The 24858-nt window shown below is 35.6% G+C and overlaps 1 protein-coding gene and 1 long non-coding RNA gene across 7 annotated transcripts in view; one reads left to right on the top strand and one right to left on the bottom strand.

Moving 5' to 3' along the window:
* The window catches only part of DMXL2 (Dmx like 2), a 52646-nt gene that overhangs the window by 575 nt on the left and 27213 nt on the right, over positions 1-24858 (top strand). For all 6 annotated transcript variants that reach the window (XR_011728096.1, XM_071755198.1, XM_071755196.1 and 3 more), the window contains exons 2-17: positions 7881-8003; positions 9674-9745; positions 10452-10530; positions 11167-11320; positions 12254-12320; positions 13938-14113; positions 14815-14992; positions 15994-16168; positions 16964-17197; positions 18254-18531; positions 18730-19423; positions 20253-20374; positions 21435-21524; positions 22769-22886; positions 23628-23747; positions 24182-24409. Coding sequence is in view for 5 of the 6 variants with exons in the window: in XM_071755198.1 (XP_071611299.1) it covers positions 7881-8003; positions 9674-9745; positions 10452-10530; positions 11167-11320; positions 12254-12320; positions 13938-14113; positions 14815-14992; positions 15994-16168; positions 16964-17197; positions 18254-18531; positions 18730-19423; positions 20253-20374; positions 21435-21524; positions 22769-22886; positions 23628-23747; positions 24182-24409 (2908 nt within the window). In the remaining variant the exon portion in view is untranslated. The remainder of the gene's footprint in view (positions 1-7880; positions 8004-9673; positions 9746-10451; positions 10531-11166; positions 11321-12253; positions 12321-13937; positions 14114-14814; positions 14993-15993; positions 16169-16963; positions 17198-18253; positions 18532-18729; positions 19424-20252; positions 20375-21434; positions 21525-22768; positions 22887-23627; positions 23748-24181; positions 24410-24858) is intronic.
* Positions 397-24311, bottom strand: LOC139801203 (uncharacterized). Its single transcript, XR_011728097.1, has 5 exons — positions 24227-24311; positions 14842-14952; positions 12216-12312; positions 2969-3089; positions 397-2228 (listed from the first exon to the last, which is right to left on the bottom strand). It is a non-coding gene; the product is annotated as an uncharacterized lncRNA (long non-coding RNA).

Raw genomic sequence — 24858 nt, 5'->3', positions numbered from 1 at the left:
CCGGACGCCACGGGCCGGGAAAGACCGGTGTGACCCCGCCGCGGAGCCTCGCCGCCTGCTCCGCCCTCCGGGAGGGCTCCGGGAGGGCTGTGGCGGCTGCAGACGGAGGCCGGGAGCCGCGGACGCGCCCCTCGTCTCGGGTGGGAACCTCTGAATAGGAGCAGGGAGACAGGGAAACCCCCACGCTGTGCGTGACCAAATCCTGCTGGGTGCTTCTTTTTTTTCTCTTTTTTCCCCACTGGTCCTCCTGCAAAGAGGAAACGGTCTGTTGCACTCGGCTCCTCGGGAAGCCTCTCCACGATTGATGAGCGTTTGGCTTCAATTGCTGTGGTTAATAAAACACAAATTTATCAAATGCACCTCTGAAATGAGAGGGAGAGGCGGCGGAAAGAGTAATTAATACAATATAACTTTCAAGAGTCCGGTAGTTTACATAACAAAATTTGTTTGTCATACACAGTATACTGTTGCCAATACTGCTGTCAATTTCCCCCTTTCTTAGCATACGATGTGCTTCCCTCATTTCAACGAGTGGTCAGTTTCTGCCGTGCTTTGTGTACTGTCATGATCACACTATTTTGTTTGGGAATACACCTTCTCATCAGATTTTTGTATTAACACTTGCAATATGACATCCCAGGCCCAAACCAGTTCCAAGCTAAATGATACAGAGCACCGTTTGCAGTCTAAGGTAACAGCAGACTTGTAAAACATTTAAAGCTTACTTTAGATTATCACAGATGTCTAGTTTCAGTAATGTAAGAAATATTTTATTTCTTAAGAAATAAAAGGTACCCTGTCTGTCTTTATTTTCCTCCTTCTGTTGCTATGCAGCCATATTGCTGTTAAAGGGACCTCTGCTATTTTTGATATTTATATGATTAGACTATTACTGATGTGTTTCTTTTACAAGAAAACAATTTGAGAAGTCGAGCAACCAGTATTAAACAGCTTTATGCTAATTATTGTAATGGTTTCAGTAGCAGAAAAACTGATAATACATATTATGGTCTATAGAAGAGTTTTCCAAGAAAAGTCATATTTTACAAAAAAATGCAGAATCACTTGGTAGCATGTTAACTATGGAACTGCCTATAACAGATTTTGCTGTCTTCTCTGGCTGCTGTATCCAACTTTTTATAATACAGTAAGGAAGCAAATAAAGGGATAAATACACTTTAATAAAGGTATCTTCTGGACTTTCAGAGCTGTAGCTTTCTTCTTCCTTTTTGTTCCTTTCTCTGTGTTTATGGTGCCATTTCCTGCTGTTCTAGACCTTGATCCTGGAGTAAACTGTACAGATAAAAAACTGTACAGTTGGGGTCTTACTTGCAGGTTCTTAGGAGATGAATCACCTGTGTGACTCTCAGTAGCACCACAGCCTACCTTCCACTGAAGGAGTCACTTTTGGTAGTGCCTAACCTTAAATTCTGTCCATCAACATCAGTAACATGGTATTGACACAGGTCTGTTTCCCCAGACCATTGAGCTGTTTAGAGCCATATCTTTAACTTGGATCCTGAAGCTGGATTGACAGTTTAGGAAAGAGATCATCTGTATTGGTGACAAAGCCTGACTCCGTAGACGTGCTCTTAAGAGCTAAGCTGTCAACCTCCAGAACACAGCACGAGCAGAGAAGTCAGGAGGTTAAGGGAAACCTGCACAGTATGTACAATGCTAAATGAGTCCATGTGAAGTCAGGCTGTGGCAGAGGAGCCATTAGTTGTGTGAGGCTGTGCTTGTTTATGGTTTGGCTGATGTTGGGACATTGTTAACATTGCTACAACTGATCCATCCTAGGGACCTAAAAGTATAGCATTTTTGTATGCCAAAATAGAGCACTCATGTTAAAGCTGCTCCTTAACAGTATCCTGGTTTGGGTACACATGTAAACACATTCAGTAGTCAATAGTGTTGAAGCTATTTGGCTGTTTTTGAAAGAGGAGGAGGAGGAGAAATATCCTCTTCAGATAAACTTGCTTTGGGTGCCAAACTCCATCAGTCTTAGGTTTCTGAAAGAAGGAACACATTTTCTTCTGACCTGATTTAAGGACACTGCAATTCTTAGGTTCTTCATAATGTCTTTTCTCTGTGGTTTGCTCTTGGCTTGTTTACCAAGTCAGTGTACCTAGAGCTAAGGTGATCATGACATGTTTTCCTTTGGTGAGAGTCATGTAGTTCTTCTGAGAAGAACAAACGGAAAAGAAATAATTTGGCCATGAATTTATCTGAAAAAAAAGAAGTATTAGTGACTCCATAAAACAAAACAAATCCAAGAAAATAGAGCTAGGATCAGGCATCTGGTGTAGGCTGGTGACAGAAGTTTTGTACATCCTTTATCTGAAATGCAGAGTTCTTTCCTCCCTGTGCTTCCTCAACTGCCTGCAGCAATCCTGACCTGTATCTGGCATTTCCCAAATAAGGGAAGCAGGGAGATGTTTGGATAACTAACTGGCTTGTGGATGTTGTAGCTGCATTGCACCCAGGCAAGTAGAGTGGGTAATACACAGGAAAAATGCAGGGTGATTAGAAGCAAAACAGCTTAATGATGCTGTTTTCTGCCAGGCAGCCTCTTCAGCCTCCTTGGAGCTCCAAAGAGGACACTGCATAAGCAGGAGGTTTAAGTGCAGAAGTTCTTGTTTTGTCATTTCTGGTAATAATTGTGTGCACTATTCAACTTGCTGTTGCTTCATGTTCTCATTTCATCACATATTGTTACCTGTGTCTTTCAAATGAGTTTACAGAAGGTCAGAGTTGAGCTTTATTTAGAAAGGCTTTACAGCACACACACCCTGCCTAGACAGAAGAAGGTTATGTTAGTTAAACCTTAGAGTTGTCACTAGTAGTTAACAATGAATTGCATTTACGAGGTTAATTTCACTTGGAGTCTGCTGTTCAAGCAGCTGCTTTATGATGAGCCAATTTCAGTCACTGGCCCTAACTCTTGAGTGGGATGTTTGTTGCCAACCTGACTTTCTGTGATGATGAGTAAGTTGGTTTCAGATAAAGAAGATGAGCTGTTCTCATTCTGATTATGTGACTTCTGCCCCTTGTCCAAGGTTCAGGATTGTTATTTTCCCCCTGAAACTCTTAACAGAATATAATTGTTTCTAAGGTCAGTCTAGGTTTAAAAACATTTTAAAATCCATATGTACATCAGTTACCTAAAGGCTAGCTCTGTAGGTGTAAACATTCCAAGCTCTGGCAAGTATCCCACAAACATAAGGTGATGAATTCTTAGTTCACATAAGAGGTGTTACTAAATGCATGAAATACATAGCTCTAAACATTACTAATGAAAAATCAGAGTATCAGATTTTAGGGGTAGCTGCACATGAGAATTTTTCTGATAAAAATGAAAATAATTTTTGAAAAGGATAAGCTTATTGAAATCTTCCACGTGAGGACTTACACTTGCCCTGGATCTGTGTTCTGAAACTTCAGAAGCTGCTGCAGCTTCCCACACCCATGTGAACAATTTTACCTCACTGAAACCAGCAAAATCTTCATCCACACCATTATGTCTACAAAGTACAGCAACTGAGAATAGGTTTTCTCTGCTGTGTAGGGTTCTCCTCTGCCTCATCCTTCTTGAAAATCTACTTATTAAAACCTTTTCGTGCAAATCCCTCTCATTTATTACTACTTGCATATATCTATATGTTCTCCACTGTGTCATGTTTATGTGAAGTGGATTACAGATGCTTAACATCTGAATCCTAGCTACATTGTTGCTTTTCTCTGAAGCTCTGTACCTAAGCATATTGTGAAGTATTTAATACTGAATTTGTCCCAAATGATAATTTTGGAAAAGTTGTTCTGCAGGCCCCAGGTTATTAGTGTGTTGGGTTGGTTTTGGTGTTTTGTTTTCAGTTATTTTGCTAGTTTGCATTAAGTGTGTGTAATTCTACTGGTACTTAACTGAGGAAGGAGGGAAGTGTAAATGTTGTGTCCACTGATAAGAGTTTGGAAGTGTTTCAGAATTCAGGTGTCTTCATTGCTAATAGGAGGGTGGAGCAACTTCTGCATCTTTTATGTTCACTATCCATAGACAGAAATTGAAGGATAATTGTGGAACTGAGGGAATACCATAAGGCAAATACAGGCTTTAATTCAGGCTTTAATACAGATTTTAATTTATGTAATTTTAGATTTTTATTAACTTCTTTTTTTAATATCACTGTGGGCTGATTCTGTTTCTCTTGAAACGCTTCTGTACACTAGAGCTTGAGAACTTCTGGTTTCTCACTTATGCCAAGTTTGTAAAAAGTTCCAGGTTATAAAAAAAGAATAATTATATATATATATAAATTATATACATATATTATATATTATATATAAAATATTGTTATTTATATAATTATTATATAAATTTATATAATTATATATTATTATATATAATATTGTTATTATATATTATATATATAATATTATATATTATATATAATATATATATATAATTATATATATATATTTCTTCTATAAAGAAAAAGGAGATGAAAATGTGGGGGAATATTTGCTTCCATATCTGGTAGTTCCAGCCTTCAACATTAAAATTAACCAAAGAGGAAGACATGGGCAGAAGAAGGGAGAGGCACACACTGCTTTTGTATCGTCTGAAAATTGAGGGTGTAGCATAAGCTCTTAGGGTAGGACACAACGTCCTACTTTTGTCTGGTGCTCCTGCATTCAATTAGAGCTTTGTCATTGTTCATTTCAGTGGTCCCAGATCTTGACAGCTAGAGCAGACTTTGGCAACTACAGCTTATTAGTTGCTTAGGGATCCTGCAAGTCATCCTTGTGTTCTGGTGGTTTTCCCACTCCATTTAATTTTCTCTGAAGTTATCAGTGACATTATAAATGGAGGTTGGCAGATACTCCACGTGGGTGTTTTTTACTGCACTTGTTTCACTCGGTGGCTGATTATAATTTTGTTTATCTAAGACCTCTGTGCTGCTCTCATCCACTGCTCTCATAAGATGCATCTCAGCATCTCTTATTTTCCATTCTTCCTTTTTGTATGGTTTATGAGTTTTCCATTCCTTTTATCAGGCTATTCAGTCTTTTGCCACAAATATTGTGGCCACTGTTATTCTGGCAGGGAGACCTGTGCTGGCATGATCTCCCTGAAGATGATCCTCAGATGAGCTGTATCCTCAAGAAGGAACTACTGCTGTCACATATTTTGACACTTCCCTACTCCTCCCCAGTGTGTGGTGCTTCTACTTCATTACCAGCTTAAGGAGTGGCAGACCAAAACTGAAAGAGGATTTAAGAGAAACGTGTTCTGTTCAAGTATAAACATGGTACTATATTGAATGTATTAGAAAAGCCTCATAAAAGCAATCAAATGGAAAATTTGGATTTATATCTGACATATAATGTGAAATTTGCAAATAGCTTTCAGTACAGAAAAGTATATTGACCTTTTCTGTTCTGAGAAATAAATGTGAAAAAGTAGCCTGTTTTAGAATTAGGGAACACCTTTACTCAACAGTGGTGTTATAATAAACATACTTCTCCAAGCAAATTTAACATTCAAGGTAAATTTAATATAACTTCAAGGAATGAGTAACATCCTCAGAATAAATACCTATACTGAGAATATAACCCCAGAACCAAGAGCTGAAGGCTGATATTTGCTGCTGGGAATGTGTTTGGGTCTACAAGGGACTAAATCCTCTCTGTTGGCATAGCATGCATAGGTGTCCTGGGTCACTTGGTGCAGTGCCAAACACAGGCAAAGAGAAGGGAAGGTTATGAGTGACAGTAATAAGATTTCACTTCAGAAAGAGGTCTCTACATCTTCTTTAAGATGATCCTTTAAGGAAAAAAAATTCTACTGTAAAACCTCCCCTTTAATTCACATCCAGCTTTTTGCTTAACTTTGTAAAAATAAATTGTTTGTAAAAATAAATTGCTGAATTGTAAAATTAGCCACAAAAATACTGCTTTGTTGCTATAATAAGAAATGCAAAGAGGGAATAGGAGAAAAAATTAAAACTTCAAAAAGGAAGACACTAAATTATTTTGCTTCACAGACATACCCAAGTAGAAAATATTTTCTCTATCTGCCTTATCAACTATACACACACAAATGTGTTTAAGAACAGTAAGCATAAGGAAATTAAAATTGAGAAGTCTTTTTCTTTCCCTATATTATTTCTGAGGCATGAATCCTGATAACAGGATTGCATCTAGAGATAAATTTTGTTTAATTTAGTTGGAAATTTGTGAGTAAAGTTATCAATACCAACAGTGAAAAAATAGGCTATCCAAAAGGTTTAAGTCCTTGTTTTAAGTGGATCAGTACCTTTCTTTTACTGTGTTAGATAACAATTCAAATCATGCATTTTTTGTAGGTTTGTATTAGTAATTATGAGGCTGACTGTTGAAATGAGTCTTTCAGTTCTTTGCTGATTTAATTGCTCACTTTTTGAAGTAAACGGTAGGAGAAGCACATGCTTATGAACATTAGAATTCTGAATAATCTATTGGAAAAAAGAGGATCTGCTTCTGTTTTCCTATCTACTTATGGGCATTAGCATCCTGGTGTCTTCTTCCATCCTAGTATGAGTATTTTCTGTTCTGCCCTGTGCTCCACAGCACCGCTGGATTTTGTTTTGTGATTAATTCCAATATAAAAAATAGGAACACAATAAAGCAAAAAGACTTTCTGTTCAGTGCCAGAACTTACCTCAGAATCTCATCTTTGTCTCTCTTACTTTCTGTAAATCTATTCCATTTTAATGATAACTTGAGCCCTTGCAGACTGGGTCTCATAATTGCACAGCTTCGTTATGGAGGAGCTAGGATGTTCTGTTACATAGAGAATCCCTCACTAACAAGTTCTTGAGCTGTTTGGGGTTTTTTTCCCCTCTTCTGCTTGCATTGTGAATAACTCCAGTATCAGTTCCTCAGACTCCCTAGGAGGACTCAGACAACACTGACTCATTTTATTATTGTGAAATGACCTTGGCAGTCTTTTAGACAGTCTATGTTTTGTCCCCAGTTTTCCTTTTTATGCATGGAATCATATGTTGTGTTAATTTCTGAGGACTGAGTTCTGCTTTGCTGCTTGTTTTGCTGTCCCTTTCTTGTTCTTAGCAGTGACTGTACTTTCACATGAAGCCTTTTTCCTCAGACTTCTCATGCACCAGGACAGAGAAAGGTTGGCAGACAGATAGATAAGTTACCCTGCCAATAAAAAGTGCTTCAAGCTGTCATTATTCTGTTACTTTTTCTTGAACAAACTCTTTAGACTGTAGTGTGTATTGCACAAGATACAGTATACCCAGGACAAATCCATGTTGTTTTGTAGTCTTGTAGTAATGTGTATTTCTGAAAACTCAGAAAATCCCAGAAATTAGATTCTTATTTATTACATAAAATAATAATTTAATTTTACTCACATATTTAAGAAATCTATATGCAAATTCAATAATAAATAATAAATGTACCTGAATAGTAAACTCTTGCCAGTGTTGCTCTAAGAGGCAGAAATTGGGGGGAAACAAGTAAACCCTAAGCCAACTCCACAAAACAAATAAAAGTAGAACTGCACAGAGAGCACAAGTTCTAGAGCAAGTTTGGGTTTGGGTTTTTTGTTTGTTTTTGCTTGGTTGGTTGGTTGGTTTTTTTTACTGTTTCTGTTAGCAATGATTTAAACCCTTGCAGGTTTAAGGTGTCCTTTGCTCCTTTGTCTTTACTTGTTCCTTACTCTGCTGGTGCTACACTGAATTGTTGAGGAATAAACCCCACAGAATAAAAACTTGTGTCAATGGAGGTATTTACAGTTCTCTCAAGAGCATAAATAGTCTAATAACTATTCAGATTTTTTTATAAATTTGTAATTGTATTTCTTTTAAAAATTGTTCCAGGCATATGGCTCTGGTTGTGACATTGTTATTCTGGCAAATGACTTTGAATGTGTGCAAATTATTCCTGGTGCTTCGCATGGAAACATCCAGATCAATTGTGTGGAGTGCTCTCAACAAGGCAGGGTAAGGATTTTTATATATTTGTTTAAACTTTAAAAAATTGGGAAGTACTCTAAAAGAAATATTTAAACGGAACTTAATATGTTAATGGTATTAATAAGGTAATGTAATGACAAAAATCAGTTTTTACTGGTCTGTAACTTTCTGATTAACACCTCTTGTGTTACTCAGCAAATTATTTCAACTTCATGGTTATTTTTTATGTGGGGGAAGGGGATGCAGGAGATAACAGTTCTCACAAAATGTGGATATATGTACTGGTTAACAGTATAGCATTAGAACTGGGATGGTTCTGAAGTCATTGTTATTTCCTCCAGTATTGTATGCTTTCATCTTGCTAAAGATGACATGAAGAAATCATTCATTTCATCAGACATAAATACACAGATGTGTGTGTCTTTGTGTGTCCTGCAAAGTAATGAATTAGAAATACTTTCTTTTTCAGAAAAGGTTAGGCATTTTTAGTGTGTTTACAAGTGCAACAGCATGAGCCATCATAACTGCAAAGTCCCTTGAGTGGCTTCGTGGTTTTATTTAATCTCTAAACAATGCTAAAGAGACAATTTATATCACTGAGAAAAAATACTTTCTGTGAATTGTAGTAGTGCATGAAGCAGATTTGATTTGTCAGTTGTCTCTGCCTACCAGTACTAGCTAGTTAAAAGTTGGTTGCAGCACTGAGGAAGCACTGGTTAAGATTCAGGCAGGTTTAGCTGGCAAAGCTCCTGCACTGCAGCAGTGAAGTCCCAGTAGGGACTGGAAGCTGCACAACTGGCTCCTGCAGGATCATCATGAACCCCTTGGAGGTTCTGCATTCAGGACTCTGTTCACATTCATGGTCTGTTGTTTTCTTTGAAAGTGGGTTGTTGCAATCTTTCTCCCCTCCCCCTGAAGAGGAAATATTATTTCATAATAAATGCCTTGAAACTTTTAAATCATGACCATGTATAGGAAACCAGATCCTGAATGGGAAGTACTTGAATAGTTTTTCTTTTCAAAATCGTTTGAAGTAGAAAAAGGGATTTTTAAAATAAAATAGTAGTCATAGTACTAGTACATAGAATTGACTCAAAATAGTAACAAATACTCATAAGTATGTGAGTATTGGCTTCTTCATTTCTGAGGTTTCTGTGAGGTAAGTGGGTGAAATAAATTGTTCAGTGGCATAAGTGCTTCAGTTTTTTCTGTTTATCATTTGTCTCTCCTGAAAATGTATTTCATAGTTCAAAATAAACTTACGTTCCTTCCTGTTCCTCCTAATTATTATTTAGTGGTACAAAATAGAATCTGGGAACACACTGATACCCAGCCACTGATAATTAATTGATTAGTTAGCTATGAAGTAGACAGAATGTGAGCAGCAGTAGTGAAGGCATCAGCTTTCCCTTATGCATCAGTAGTAGTTACCCTAGAAGAATGTATTAGATCTGATTGTCAGTGTTTATCCCACTGAACAATGTCTTCCCTACTTAAGAGTTAAAATTTTACTTCTTATACATTTCTCAGGTTCCTTAGAAAGTATACATATAACACAATTAATGATATTTGTATTAGTTTTACTTTTCTTGACCAGCACCTGGAAGAGGTGCAGGAAATTCTTTAGCTATTTTGGAATACTAAAAGTGATTACTCTTATATCCTGACCTTACATTGTGAGTCTTCTTTTTTTCTAGATTGCAGCATCATATGGAAATGCTGTTTGCATTTTTGAACCACTTGGTATAAATGCTCATAAAAGAAATCTAGTAAGTATGTATTTTGTGACTGTAATTTTGTTTAGGTTCTTGGAAGAAGCAAAACACTCTCTCTGCCAGTTATTGTTGTTATAACATTACATTGGCATATAAAAGACTAATGGATAAATGTTTTCCATCATCCACAAGAAAATTGGACAGGTGGAATTTTCCATTGCATGACCAGCTGGGGACTGCTCTTAGAAGTTCACAACCTCATCTTGTTCTTAAACCTCAGACTAGAATGACATGGTGGCAATTGGTGTTTCTTTAACTTGCACAGGTCACCAGATCTGTGGTAAGGAAATATGACTTAGACTTGTGTTAACAGAAGAGCCATGGCCCAGCACTCAATCATTAATTATCTTCTCAGGCAGGTTTTACAGTCTTTGTTGCATCTATACTGCTATCCCTTAAGTTCTTACAACTATGTATGTGTGTAGCTAACCAGTATGTGAGCTACCTGGCTTAAAATAATCTGCAGATCTATTCCTGTGTGTGACAGGTCCAGATCTGGTTCACAGGGCACTCTGAAGCAATTAAGTTCTATAAAACAATTGAAGATATCACTAAAACTAGATTCAGCAGTCTGCTACTGGGCACTGAATGTTTTTGCAACAGACTTAATAGACATTTCATAGAGAAAGAAATAAATACCATTATCTCTGTATTTTGCTGTTGATGTGAGAATTAATCCTTAACTGTTTTTAAACTACAGCAGCTTAAATGTCAGTGGCTTAAAACGGGTCAATTCTTCCTCAGTTCTATGGCTTACAACCTGGCATGGGATCCTCAAGGTAATGTGATGTTTGTGAAGTATTTGTTTGACATTTGTTGTTAGAAGGACTTGAACACAAATTATATTTATTGTTATAAAGTGAGATAAAGAATTAGAAAATTTTATGTGTGCTCAGGCAGCCATGTGTTAAATGCAAGGCTGCAGTTAGCATTTGTGAAGATGCTGTGCCAATTGTTTGGGTCTGATGCAAGGTCTTAGTTTGGGAATCACAGTGTTAAGTTGCTAACTGACTTAAATCAACACTAATAATTATTTAAATAGGGTTTTATCACTGTTAAATTCAGTTATGTGCCCTGATACAGATATTTATAAGGTATAGAACAATGCATATGTGTTTGAGATGTGAATGGCCATTTGGCATCTGCAACATTCATTAATAAATACGATTTACCATTTGAAGTCCCTAAAAAAGCCTTGATGTTCTTTCTGAAAAGGTATTATAAATTTAAAATCTTTCATTAAAACAGCTGTATAATATGATGTAATACCTTAAGCTGCTTAAAATGGACTTCGTAAAGTTGAGTTTTCAACCTGTTTTGAACAATTTTCAAGGAAATACAAAGCCTTAATCTTTCAATATATGTGCATCATATTCTATGCTCTTGGTTTCACAGCTTTAATTACTCACTTTCAGGTAACAGGCTGCTGACAGCAACTGACTTTTTGCAATTGTGGGCCCCTCCATCTAGTGACATTCTAGAAGGTGAAGATAATGATCCTGACAGTCAGGATGAAGATGAAAGAATTTTTCCAGTTCTAAATGACTGGGAATGTGTCTGGCAGTGCAAGTGAGTTGTTTTTACTTTAAGACAAATTGCAATGTTATCTCATATCAACCCTATCATTTCTCCAAAAACATTTTTTTTTAAATATGCTTTTAAATCAGCTTAAAATATCATAAAATTCAAAAAAACCAAACAAAAATTCCTCACTTCAAGTGGCTTGTCACCAAATAACCTGGGCAAAAGGCTTACTCAAACTGTAGCATTGGCAATGAATCAAGATTGTTCCCATTTTTTCATCTTTGAAAGGTGTGCTGAGATATCAGATGAGACTGAACAGAGGAGCAGTACCAGGCACATAACTGCATGGATGCAGATGAGCTGCTTCCTGGGTCTTAGGAGGGGTGTCCTGAAACCCTCTATCCAGTTCTGTTTGAGATCCATGTGACAAAAGTGCTTTGTGATCTGTCATTTCTCTATATCTGAAGTCTTGGGAAGCAACTGCTTAGGAACCTGTATTCTGTTGTTTTTTTTGAAGCCATTTTAGATTTAGTGCCTACAAAACACTATAGATTGCTTTACACTTCCAGACAGGTGACCCATAAGCTGTAGTCATATATAAACAATAGCACAAATTATCTATAAGATTTTCAGTTCTGTTTCTTCCAGCTGTTTTTCTGGGCTTCACTGGGAGGTAGAGTTAGTGGGACAAGCTTCACTTAGGTGATATCACTGGATCTAGGCTATGCTTGCTGTACCTAAAACTATTTTATGGGCTGGTTTTCTGTAAAACTGAAAATACTAAATATTTTGTTTCATTTTAGCAAAAGCTTCTTATGCTTCTATTTCTAAAGCATGCTTAAGGAAACACCTATAAAATATTTACATAATGAACAGTAATATGTAATCCACTGAATACATATGAAATAATACTATAGAATATTAAATAGACATTACTTACAACTTGAAACTTGAAAACTTGACTCCCATATTCTTCAGGACTGCAGTCTCAGTACATTTGCTGGCATGGTCTCCTGATGGTGAATACTTTGCAACAGCTGGGAAGGTAAGGACAAAAAAAAAAAAAAAATTAATATTTGCAATGTTTTGCATTTGTTTGACAAAAGGAAATTAGCTAATATAAATAATCCTGTACCATACTCTGTATTATAGGCTGAGCTAAGTTAAATTATCATCTCGTGTGTAATGCTGGATTTTCATGTAATTCCATGAATCTCAGCAACAGGAAACTGAACTTAGCTGTGTACTTCTACTAAATACTTGAGAATCAATCTTGAAATACAGTGGCAGTGATACAGACATCTTTATATATGTATTTTAGGTAAAGTATACTTAAAAGAACTTTCATCTACATAAACATTTTATAAGCTAGATGCTTATGATAGAACACATACACTTAAACTATTATAATATTCACTCCTCAATGGATAAATTAGAAGCATTTTCTATTCAGTGAATTCTGAGTTCATTTATCAGTTCTTAACTTCTGTTTAGTTAGGCATATTTTTTAGGTCATTACAACTCAAGCTAAGTTTTCAATTCATAATTTCCTTATATGTCATCCTCATTTCACTGATCCCCTTTTGCTTTCAGGTCTGGACAGGTAAGGATTTATTGCTTGCACTCTTACGTTGATTGAATAATGAACTGTATTTTAGGAACTGCTGGTCTCTTACACTTACTGAAGAGGACAACTGAGTATGGGGCTGCATTGTCTTATGACTAAAAAATGTGCTTGCAGCACCTTAGTAAACATTACATTTAGAATCATTGTGGTTAGAAAATTAGCAGAAGATTTGTTTCATTCCATATTTCAATTTCCCGTTAATATACTTTTATATAACTAATTATTTGACTAAGCAGATGAGGCCAATGTTTTTTATTCTGTCTGCAAAGCAGCATTATATTAGTTGTTTCATAAGATACACAGCTTTGATATTAATTCTTAACAAGACTGCCTGTCAGACATCTTTCTTGCAGAATCTTTGGTCATATTCTGTACTTCTTGATGCTTGTCAGGAAATACTACTTTTTATCTGCACTCTCAGGGATTTGTAATTTGTTAATTTATTTACTTTATTTTGTATCTCCAGTCCAGCTGTGTACAATGTACTGTTGTCATGATAGCCATGTTGTCCTTAGCTATCACCAGGATAGTTAAAACTCCAATCTCAGTTATCAGCATTTGTAGGCTTGCTGTGTCAGCATCCCAGTTTTGTTTTGTGGTTACATCAGTGGTGCCCAAGGCAGCCTAGGTTGTGCTGGTGGAACTGACTGTTAATGACCCTAATATTGCAGCATAGCTATTTCTGGCTTCAGTCTTTACAGGCAAATGGACATGGGATTTAACCATGCAGATGTGCTATGCAGAAAATGCATAGAGAGCCAAGAGGAGAGTAGGGGGCCAACTGGAATGGAATCAGGATTCCTATGGGAGTGAGTGTTGCCAGCAGAATATTTCTTCAGTCTTGTAACTCATTCCAGGGTGACCATCAATAAAATAAGAAATAGGTTGTGTGAAAAAACTGCAAATAGTTGTGGACCACAGATCAAGTTTTCATGAAAGATACCAGAACAGCAGTTTTCTTATTATTTATTTTCCTTATATGACAATTTTTAATTATAGGTCGCTAACCCCATGTTTTTTTATTGCTTTACCTAGGATGACTGCCTCTTAAAGGTTTGGTATCCTATGACTGGTTGGAAGTCATCTCTTCTGCCCCAAGAAAATGAGGAAAAAAAATGCTCAGAGGTTACCGAGTTTTCATTTGTTTCCTTGGCACATCCTCGAGCAGTGACAGGATTTTCCTGGCGTAACACGAGCAAGTACATGCCCAGGTTGGAAAAATATTTTGATCTATTGTTTTGCTGTTGTTTTTTTCAAAAAAATCAAGCATTTGACCAATTATTTTGTAATACTCTATTTAGTTTGGCCATCAAGAAATCGAGAATATTATTAGATTTCTCTGCTTATGTGTTCAAGAAATAAAACAGATCGGCCAATTCCCATAAGTTTCTTTATTACCTAGTTAAAAAAAAAGTAGTGATAGTCACATTAGCAGGTGAGATTTATTCTAAAATACGGACTAAATTTCAGTGCCTTCTCAAGTTATGCCAGGAAGCATGTATGTAGGGCCAAATGGTGATATGAAAGTAGAAATAAAATATTTTTTTAAGCAACCAGCATTTATTAATCTGTTTTCTGTACTTTATTGTATATACTGGTGTTTAATTAGCTGCTCAATTTCACTTTTTATTGTTTAATACAATTTATGAATTCTTCACATAGTCCAACAAGTCAGACAGTTTAGGCAGTTTCATAACTGCAGTTTTATAACTGTTGCCTTTATAAAATAAAAACCATTTCATGTTCATATGCACTTTTGCCAATGATCTATGGGTTTATCAGCATGCCAAAAATCACTAGTGATATAAACCTTTAGTTGGGGGAAAAGAATAAATTTGGATGAAACAAAAACTACTAAATGCTTGGATGGTTCCCTAATTTGTGCTTGATTGCCTGGCTGTGTCTGTTTTAGGGGTTCTGTCTGCAATGCCTTACTCACATCCTGTCTGGATGGCGTCTGTCGGCTGTGGGCAGAGACATTGTTACCAGAAGATCCTCTTCTTGGGGAGCAGATCTGTGAAACTGTCACTTCCAGCATTAGCAGCAACATCTCTGAAAAGCGACGGGACAATATAGAGCATGCACTAGAGGTACAAATAAATACTTCTGCCAGTTTTTATGTCCAGATTCCTAAAACTTATATATTTTAAAGGATGTAGAAATCTTAAGAATATATATTATCTAGTTCTTAAAAGCACAGCAGAATACTCTGAATTAATTCATAACAGTTTTTCATGTGCATTATGAAACACTGAAGAAGTCAGAGACTTTGGAACTCTGCACCCAAGCTGCTTGTTTTTAAAATTAAATCTACTTTTTATGTAGCTAATAAGTAGTGTTGGGAAGAGACAATGTTTAATATGGAATCATAAGTGATGACTAAGTTCTGATTTGGCCTGAAAGTCTGTAATTATAAAAACAGTGCAAATAGTAAATAAACACCTAATTTTTAGTTGTGTAATTTAATAATTGCAGCTTCAAAAAGGTGGTATTATGGGACTGTTAATTACAGTGTCGTACACGTAAAGGTAATGGTAAGAGAAAACCTATGAATATAAACCCAAGAAAACAAACCAAAAAAACCAACATCCCACAACTCATTTGAAGACTATTACAATCAGACCAAGTTTTTTATGTATCATGACACCAACAAAGAGAAAGAGTGGAACCAGTTATGCTTTGGGCTGTTGTATCAGTTGGGGTCTAAACAGCTTTCAGTTACACAAAAAGAATTCATTATAGAATTACATTGCAAAGGTTACTGCTTATAGATTGTTGTAATCTTGTTTATGATTGTTATGTGAAGTAGTGTGTATTTTTTTGTGCTGCTGTTGGAGCAGATATTATAGGTACTTTTTAGAATATATATATATATATTTATATAGGTACTTTTAGAAGAGCTTTGCCTTTAGGCAGAACTGATGTACCTAAGTATTGCTAATCTCTGGTGAAAGCTGTTCAAATAAAGCATCCTTTTTTAATTAGTCTTCACTTCTTGGGTAGAAAGAAATTAAAAAGCTTTAAGCTGTGTAAGAATTTTTATTTTACAGGTTTTTTTAGCATTTCTTATTTTATTTTTTCTATATACCAGACAATTCACCGTTTGAAATATATGAGGAAAGGACAAAGGAGACCTACAATTCTTACTACCCACACAGATGTGTTGCCAAACCAACAGGGTACTCATGAAGTTCAGCGACACATTTCACACCATGCAAATGCAGTTGGGCACTTCCACATAGCAGCAAGCATCAACCCTAATACAGGTGAAGTACAACTATTTATTAAACTGTAAAAATGCATTTGCACAAAATAAAAAAAATAAAAGGGGATGAGATACACATTCTTTGTATTTCTCAATTGCATATAGGAAATTTTTAGGAAGACATTTCACAAGTTTGTTACTTGAAATTGAGTTTTGTTAGACAGATAAGGCTGAATTTATTCTGAATACCTATAGCACTTTAAAAAAGCCAACTTAATTTATCTTTTCATGTCAGAAAGCAAAGGAATCCTAAATTTTGAGTCTTCTTGGCATTTGATTGCCTTCTTGATTTAGAAGGCAGTGTTATACAATGAATAGAGTATTTGCATACAGAATATATTGAGTGAATTTAAAAAATTCCAGATTTTTTTGGCCAGAAACCATCTGCTTTTTATAGAATAATGCAGAATATTTTAAAAAAGCATAAGTTTAAAGAGCAATTACGTGCCTTACCTAAAATCTGTACATGACAAGACTGCAATATATGAAACTGAGCAATTAGAACTGTCAAATTTGTGAATTATGTGAATTTACCATTCACATAAGAATCAAATATCATGTAAATTTATTGATGTTAAGATATCTTTAAATTTCTGTATTAAAATTGCATGTAGCAACTTGATCTGCATCTTACCTTTTCTAATCTTGCAGGCACAAGTTATGTTGTACCTCAAATAAGTTAAATGTCTTAACTGAGAAATCTGTGTGTATGTACATATATATTTAGATATAAAAGAGGTTTAATATATTGGGCTTTAATATATTTGGTTTTTTATTTGTTTAAAAATGTCCACAGATATTCCATCAGTCCTGGCTGAAACAGCTTTTAATACAGAAGAAGGAAGTGGAGGCTTTGTTGTTCACTGGTTGAATAATAAAGAATATAATTTTACATCCTCTATTGAAGTATTCATGCAGCATCTAAGAAATATTTCTGAACAGCAAGTAGAGCAAGATTTTGACGTTGAGGTTGAAAAGGAAGAGGAAAAGGAAGAAAAGGAGAGAGATTTGCGTATGAAATTAGATCATGGTTAGTAATCTTGAGATATGAAACACAATAATTATTTGAATTATTAATGCAATAATCAATGTAATTATTTAGCACAAGAATTAAAAGTACTAACATTTTACTGCTCGTGTAACATAAATAGATACTTACAGCTGAAATTCTGTATTTTTAAGCAGGAAAAATTCAAAGTACTCTCTCTTAGAATGTAATAGTGAAATACATAGTGAAAATAAAGCTAGTTCTTGTCTCTCATTTCCATTTTGTATATATATTTCATTGAGCTATGGAATTATGACTAAGACCTGCTCTCTATTTATCTTACAATCTGATTGTTCAGTAGTGACATACCAATTTATGGCAAGCTTTAATATGGGTTGGATTTAGCCCCATTTTAATGCAAATGCACTGTTTCCAGTACTGGTAAGATTCACATTTTCAACCTTTGAAATTAATAATGGAAAACGTATACTACCAGAAATACATCTTTTGTATGAGAATGAGAAATATGAGAAATGAGAGAACTCAGGGTCATTTGGCCAGTTAGGTCGGGTAAAAATAAAAATATTGTCTACAGAAGCCAGTAAGACCAACTGGTGGCAGCAAACTGATGACATTGTTTCTATTTATGATAACTAGGTTCTTAAAATCTAGATTACCAATGCAGCAGTTAGGAGTGTGGTAATACTTGCTGAACATGCAATACATGCTGCTTCATCAGCAATCACAAACCATGTATCTCATGGTTAACTTCTAAATACAAAAAACTTCCCACATTCCTTTGGAACCAGCATTCCTATGAAATGTGTGGGGTTTTGTTGTTGACCAGAAGAATATTAGGCCAGGGCATCACTCTAAATATCTGATTTTATGGTTGTATTTATTTGTATGGCATAGTTAGGAGCAGTAGTCAAAGGCCTCCCAGTTTGTCCAGACAGACCAAAGCAGATCTTTCAACCCCTCACTGTGCATGAATGTTACAGGTTCTGTTACAAGCAGATTTAAGAACAGTTGTTTTGAACAGAAACTGGCAGGGAATCTTTGAAATGGATAAAACAGCCCATTTCTTTTCTGTTGTAGACTTATCTATAGATAGAGAATCAGAGACAGGGACTGGTACTGGCTCTTCAGAACATGAAGATGGAGAAAGAGAGGGGAGCCCTAAAACATCTCAACCAGGAGGCCTTCGCATGCCTCTTCCAACAGTTCTGTTAGATCGGAAAATTGAGTTGCTCCTCACTGAATGGAACAAAAATCCAGACGTGCTTTTTACCATCCATCCTGTTGATGGTACATTCTTGGTGTGGCATGTTAAATATTTAGATGAATGTACTCCAGGCATCTTTCGACAAGTTAAGGTATTGTATATTTGGAACTGTTTTATTATTTATGATCTTAATCAACAATCGTTGTGTCCTTTCTTTTATATCTGGACATCAGTATGAATTGACTTCTAAGTACTTCCTGTGAAACAGCTAGAATTTATTCAGACTTAATCTGGATCTGGGTTGTTATATTCTAATTATCTTTTTTTTTTTCTTTCTTTCTTTTTTTAGGTTTCATTTTCTTCTAGGATTCCTGTTGCATTTCCATCAGGAGATGCTAGTTCCCTTAGTAAAAATATTATGATGTATGCTTGCCCTGTCTTTTACAAAGACAGCAGTAATGCTGTACATCAGAAGACAATGGACCTCGCAGACAAGACTCCAGCAAATAAAAGACCAGTCTTTCCTCAGGGCAGTGCAAGCAGGAATATAGTTCCTCCCACAGTAATGATGATTTCCAAACATATAGATGGATCTCTCAATCAGTGGGCAGTTACTTTTGCTGACAAATCAGCTTTCACCACTGTGCTAACTGTATTACATAAATTTAGGTACTGTGGCCACCGTTTCCATCTCAGTGATCTAGCTTGCCACTCTGTTTTACCATTGCTGCTAACATCATCTCACCACAATGCTCTATTAACTCCTGAATCTGGCAGTTCCTCGGACTCTGAGAAGATAAGCAGAAAAAATTCTGCTAGACATGTGAAAGGTTCTTCTAGGCAGCATCTTAAAAATGCAGCAACCCGTACATTCCATGACCCAGATGCAATCTATAGTGAGCTGATTCTGTGGCGTGTAGACCCCATAGGACCTTTGTCATACACTGGAGGAGTGTCTGAATTGGCTCGAATTAACTCTCTTCATACCTCTGCTTTCTCTAATGTTGCCTGGCTTCCAACACTTATTCCCAGCTATTGCCTTGGTGAGTATACTTAGCATGTCTTCATATAGAGTTAACAATGTGTGCTGTAGCATTAATTTGGAGTTTATTAACCTTTCAGCAAGTTCCTTGTATTAGGCAAATTAAGCATTTTATTTCATTTGAGGCTGAGCTACTTTAACACATCTCATCTGGGCTGTGTGTGTCTAGTTACTGTGGATTCAGTAACTTCTCTCTGTGTGTGTCAAGGCAGAGAAGAAAAAACCAAAACTATTCTGATACAGTTTTTCATATATTACTCACTATTGCACATATACTTCTCCCTCCACTTTTAAATCTGCATCTTTAATTGGAGAGTAGAAGGGAATAGTCATAGAAATAAATCTTATCCAAAGAGCCTGGAGAAAGTAAACAAGAAAAATATCTAGAGGTAATAGCTTTTTGAGCAGTTTATCTTAGTCTCTTGCTGTGAATCATCTCTGAGTACTTAGGGAAGCTGAGTTTAGCCCTTCCAAGCACCTCCTTAGAGGTGATAGTGAAGAGATAATAACTTTTTTAAGGAATGGTAGTATTCCCTTAGATGTACTACAAGTTAGTTTACTTTCTGCATGTAAACAATGTTTGTAAACATGAATGTTCCAAGCAGAATTCTTACAACTTTAAGAAGGATTTTCATTTACATAAACAAGCAGAAAGGGAACTAGTTCAAAGTATAAATAATCATTTTTTTAAATACACACATTTGCTTAGTTTTGTTTCAGTACTTTATGAAAATTATATTAGAAACACATTCAGATACTGTGATGTGTAGTAGACTACTTGATGGCATTTGACTGTCATCTTAAAATGAATTTTTTGTGTTTTCTGTTAGGTACATACTGCAACTCTGCTAGTGCTTGCTTTGTTGCATCTGATGGCAAAAACCTGAGACTCTATCAAGCTGTTGTAGATGCACGAAAACTTCTAGATGAATTATCTGACCCTGAAACATCTGTAAGTTTTTTTAGCAATGTCTTGAAAGTATTAAAATAAAACTAATTCAGGCAACTTTTTTCTACTCCATTGTTTTGTCTTCACTTAGTTTTGTGTAATGTTTGTGCCATTCTGTCTAGGGCCTTATGCATTATACCTTGCAAAATTACATGTTTTGGAAGTTGTCTGTAAACATTAGCAGACAGAAATGCAGCTATTATTACTAAAAGTATCTGGAGTGAAGCAAAATATCAGCAGCAGGTGGGCAAAGGAAAAATAGGATTTCTTTCTCTGTCTTCTCAGAAGAGAGCAAGGTGAAGTGGGAATGTGAAGACAGAAGAGCAAGACTTAGGTGTATCCACCTAAGTTACATTCATATGTGAGGAAAGGCAGAGATGGTGGAGTAGGAGGGAACTGGCAGGTTATTGCTAAGGGTAATAGTTCTTACTTTTTCTGTAATAAATACTTTTTTCATGCTTTTTTAATCTTTTTCTGTGACATTAGGCAAAGTCAAGCCTGACCTTAAACTGTTACTGTACAAAGAAGCACAGCTTTCCTTTTTTTTTTCACTCTTTTGGTATTTTATAAGCTATTCTGCAAGACTGAGCCTGTCAGTATCCAAATCAGTCTGAGGAATCTGTTCTAGGAGCAATAAGTGTGAACATTGCAGCAAAAATCAATAGAGCATTCAGTTATATATAAGCTGTACTGATTTATTTTTTAATTTATTGGGACAAAACCTGAAAGCTTTAAACAAGAGTGAAACATTATATTTGAGTGTCTCATGGCACAGATACTAAGCTCTGTTATGAAAGGATAAATCTCCAAATAAACATCTAGTTTCTGTAGAAATTGGTGTGCTATCCACCAGTGGTGGTGGGAGTATCTGCAGGCTCCCAGCAGTGCCAATCTCTGCATTTGCAGAATAAAACAATTATTGGTAAGTGTCAAAATAACAGGAAGGAGTCTCTTAGGATTTATGCCAACAGGGAAAATTAAAGTATCAGTTTATTGTAAATGACTAATTTCTATCTGACTGAAGGAAAAATATACCAACTCTTTTCGTTTTGCTCTGTTCCAGAAACTTATTGGGGAAGTGTTTAACATTGTGAGCCAGCAATCTACTGCTCGACCAGGATGCATTATTGAACTTGATGCAATAACTAACAAAGTAAGTGAACAGGTTTAAGGAGGGTGTCATGTAAAGGTGTTTAACTCTTTTGTCTTATAATTAACCTAATATGCTGAAAAGAGGCAAAAAGATGACATTTCCCAGTGCTGGTAACAACTGCCTTGATTTTTCTTTTTATGCACCTTGAACATTTTAGTCAGAAAACTTTCTTTCAGCTTCAGGGAGCTCAAAGAGTTGTTAGAGTGTAACAATGTTTTCTAAGCATAGATCCTGACCAAAACAGAACTTTCAGACTGGTTTACTAACCATCATTTTAAAACAATCCCCTCAAATCCAAACAAAAAAATTAATGCTTTTGAAAACCCAAACTTAAAAGCTAAATCTTACTACTCCAAAATCTTAGCCAGGTATGACTTCAATTCCTCTGTTGTTCTTGTAAGACAAATGTTTATGTGTTAACTAATACAGTTACACATTTCAAACCAGGAGGTAATACTATTACACCTTGCTCTTACAGTAAGATATTTTGATTACAAGTCTGTCTTTTAGTAAGCAGCCTGTGAAAACTCTTTTCACCATTTTTTAATCAGACATCTAGATCGTTTTGACATAATTAAAGAATTTTTGAATCTTTGTCAATAAATTTCCATGTCTTTTAAGTATAAATCACATGGGATTTTTCAGTTCAGATTTACAAGATATTTTCCTAGAATATAGATAAATACAGGCAATACTGTCCATATTTCTCCAGAAAAAAAGGGTGTTTTGCAGCATGGAAACTTTGCCATCACTGTCTTTGGGGAACATATTTTTTCTTGCCTGCAGGAAAGGATTTCACTGCCAGCAGCCTCCTTTGTAGAGAGATAGAGGAACTGCAAAGAAATCTGTTGCTTTCAGGAAGGTCAGTGGACAGAAGGACATGTCAATTACTGCAGACATGTCTTCCCACTGAAGAGGGATAGAAGTCTTAAGAGTTTTTGCCACTGTAATTTGTTCAAGGGTTAAAGAAATAAAAACCAGATACCAGTTCTTCTGCCAGTAACTGTGACAAAAATGTTGTTACAGAGTTTCTGTAGCATGGTATATTTTGGTGAAATTATTTTAATTTACAAATAATAGGTTCTAGAATATACTGATAAAAGGAAAATGTTTTCTGATGCAATAATTTTCAACAGAAAAGAAAGTGATCTGTGTTGGTAGCTAGATTGCACAAAAGAATGATTGCAGTAGTACAAATTGTCCCTGTACTCTTCTGGAAGCATATTTCTTGCTTTACGTTTCAGTGTGGCTCAAACACACAATTGCTTCATGTCTTTCAAGAAGGCTTTGTTTTGGGATACAAACCACATAAGGAAGATGTGGAAGGGAAAGAAACTGAGATATTTTTCCAGCCTTCACAAGGTATAACTTACATAATAAGAATAATAATTTCCATTAATGAAGTAGGTGCCAAAAATGTTCTTAAACAATACTGAAATCTAGCCAGCATGTACTTTTTTTTTTTTTTTTTGAGAATCAGTAGAATCCCATAAAACAGCTGTTTCATGTTGCTCATATGAATTGTTGTTACATGATAACAGGATTAAACAAAGGCATTCTAATTTGCTTAGACTGAAACATTTTTGATTTATATGACAAAGCAAATTTTTCAGAATGCTGCATGGTATGTAAAAATGTGTATGAAATGGGACAAAAATGTATTTTTTGCATCAGTCTGTAGTTCCAGGTGATAAGGTGATTATACCTGACTTCCAAGTTAATGGCAAAGAAAGTAACTGAGGAATTTGATAGTAGACTCAGACCTTCAAAAGAAACAGGAAGCAAGCAGGCAGGTGGAAAAGAGTCTTTAAAATTTAGCAAAATAGTTCAAATTTACAAGGAAGGCAAATTTATCTAATAAATTTAGATTTACCTCTGGTACTCAGGTTGTCTGTAAGTCAGTCTATTTCATTATTAAGGTAATTCTTCTGTACCCATGAGTGAACTGTGTTTTAAATACTGCTATTTGAATGTTTTGTTTTATAATTAAGCAACTTCTTTCAAGATGGTAGACAAATTTTTTAGCATTTTAGAGTCTTCTGTAATTGAAAATTATTTGTTGAATGTAAACTTCATGATAGAGATAATATTTTTAAATTACAGGGTATCGTCCACCATCTTTCTCAGAAAAGTTCTATCTAGTAGTAATTGAAAAAGATAGTAGTGGCTGCTCTGTTCTTCACATGTGGCATCTTCATCTCCAATCTGTGCAAGCCTGTTTAGGTGAGTCACTAATTTTCTTAAGAGACAGACATTTCTTTCATATTATTTAAAATAAAACATAAAGCTTGATGGCTTATTTTAAAAGAAATTGTGTCACCTTTGTCAGCCAGAAGCTTCAGTGTCAGGAATGTTCACCAGAAGTTCAGTAGAAGCAGTAAGGTTTCTTAGAGAATGTGGTTGCATTCTATACCAGTAAAAAAAGTTTGTGATGGGATAAGTAATATACTTAAACATTGGATTATTTATCTTAAACTATCAGGGTTTCAGAATGAATACTTAAATAGTCACAGCATGCAGTAAAATGAACACAGGATGCATCATACAGTTACTTTCTATGTAACTTAAGCACTGCTAAAAAATAAATCTGATTACAGGATATTCATGCCTCACATACAATTTTTTAAACACTGTTGGCAATTTTTCTTTTTATGTAGCAAAGCCAACTGAAGCTACTTCATCAGAGAATAAGCATTTAGTACCTGAGCAAAGAACCATGGGTTCTTCTACAGATTTATCACCTGGCAAAAGTCCCATTGCACGATCTTCATCAATGACCAATCTTCAGACTGCCAGTAAACTTATCCTGAGCTCCAGACTTGTGTACAGCCAACATCTGGATCTTCCTGTTGGTGTAGAAGTAATAAGAGCAACTCCTTCAGCAGGTAAACTTTTTCTATCCAGCTGGTCCACTGATTTACCTTCTCTTTCTTATGGACTTGTACTTTTCAGCCTATCACATTCTGATTTACTGATGCAGGAAATATGGGACAAAAAAAACCTCTCTGAAATTATTGCATCCATACCTTTTTGTAAATTTATCAAGTCACCACAGGGAAGCTGTTCTGGAAACTTACTGCTCTAATAGTTGGAAATTTTAACTACCAGTCTCAATTTATTAACAAATAATTTATACCAGCTTGTTCATCTGCCAACATTAATATATATGGTATATAGTGCTTCTTTTACCTGGTGCACTCACCTGCTTTTGTCCTTCTGTGGTTCTCCTGTCTGTTTTTTTGTTCCCCCCATCCTCCTTAGGTTTCCTTTTTTTGTAGGCTGTGTGAACCTAATCTTAACTTCCTTAATGCCATCCCATTAAGACTTTGTATTC

This window comes from Heliangelus exortis, chromosome 11 (genome assembly GCF_036169615.1).
Source record: "Heliangelus exortis chromosome 11, bHelExo1.hap1, whole genome shotgun sequence".
NCBI classification, from domain to species: domain Eukaryota; kingdom Metazoa; phylum Chordata; class Aves; order Apodiformes; family Trochilidae; genus Heliangelus; species Heliangelus exortis.
The sequence above is the reverse complement of the archived record's forward strand: the minus strand, read 5'-3'. Positions and strand labels throughout refer to the sequence as shown.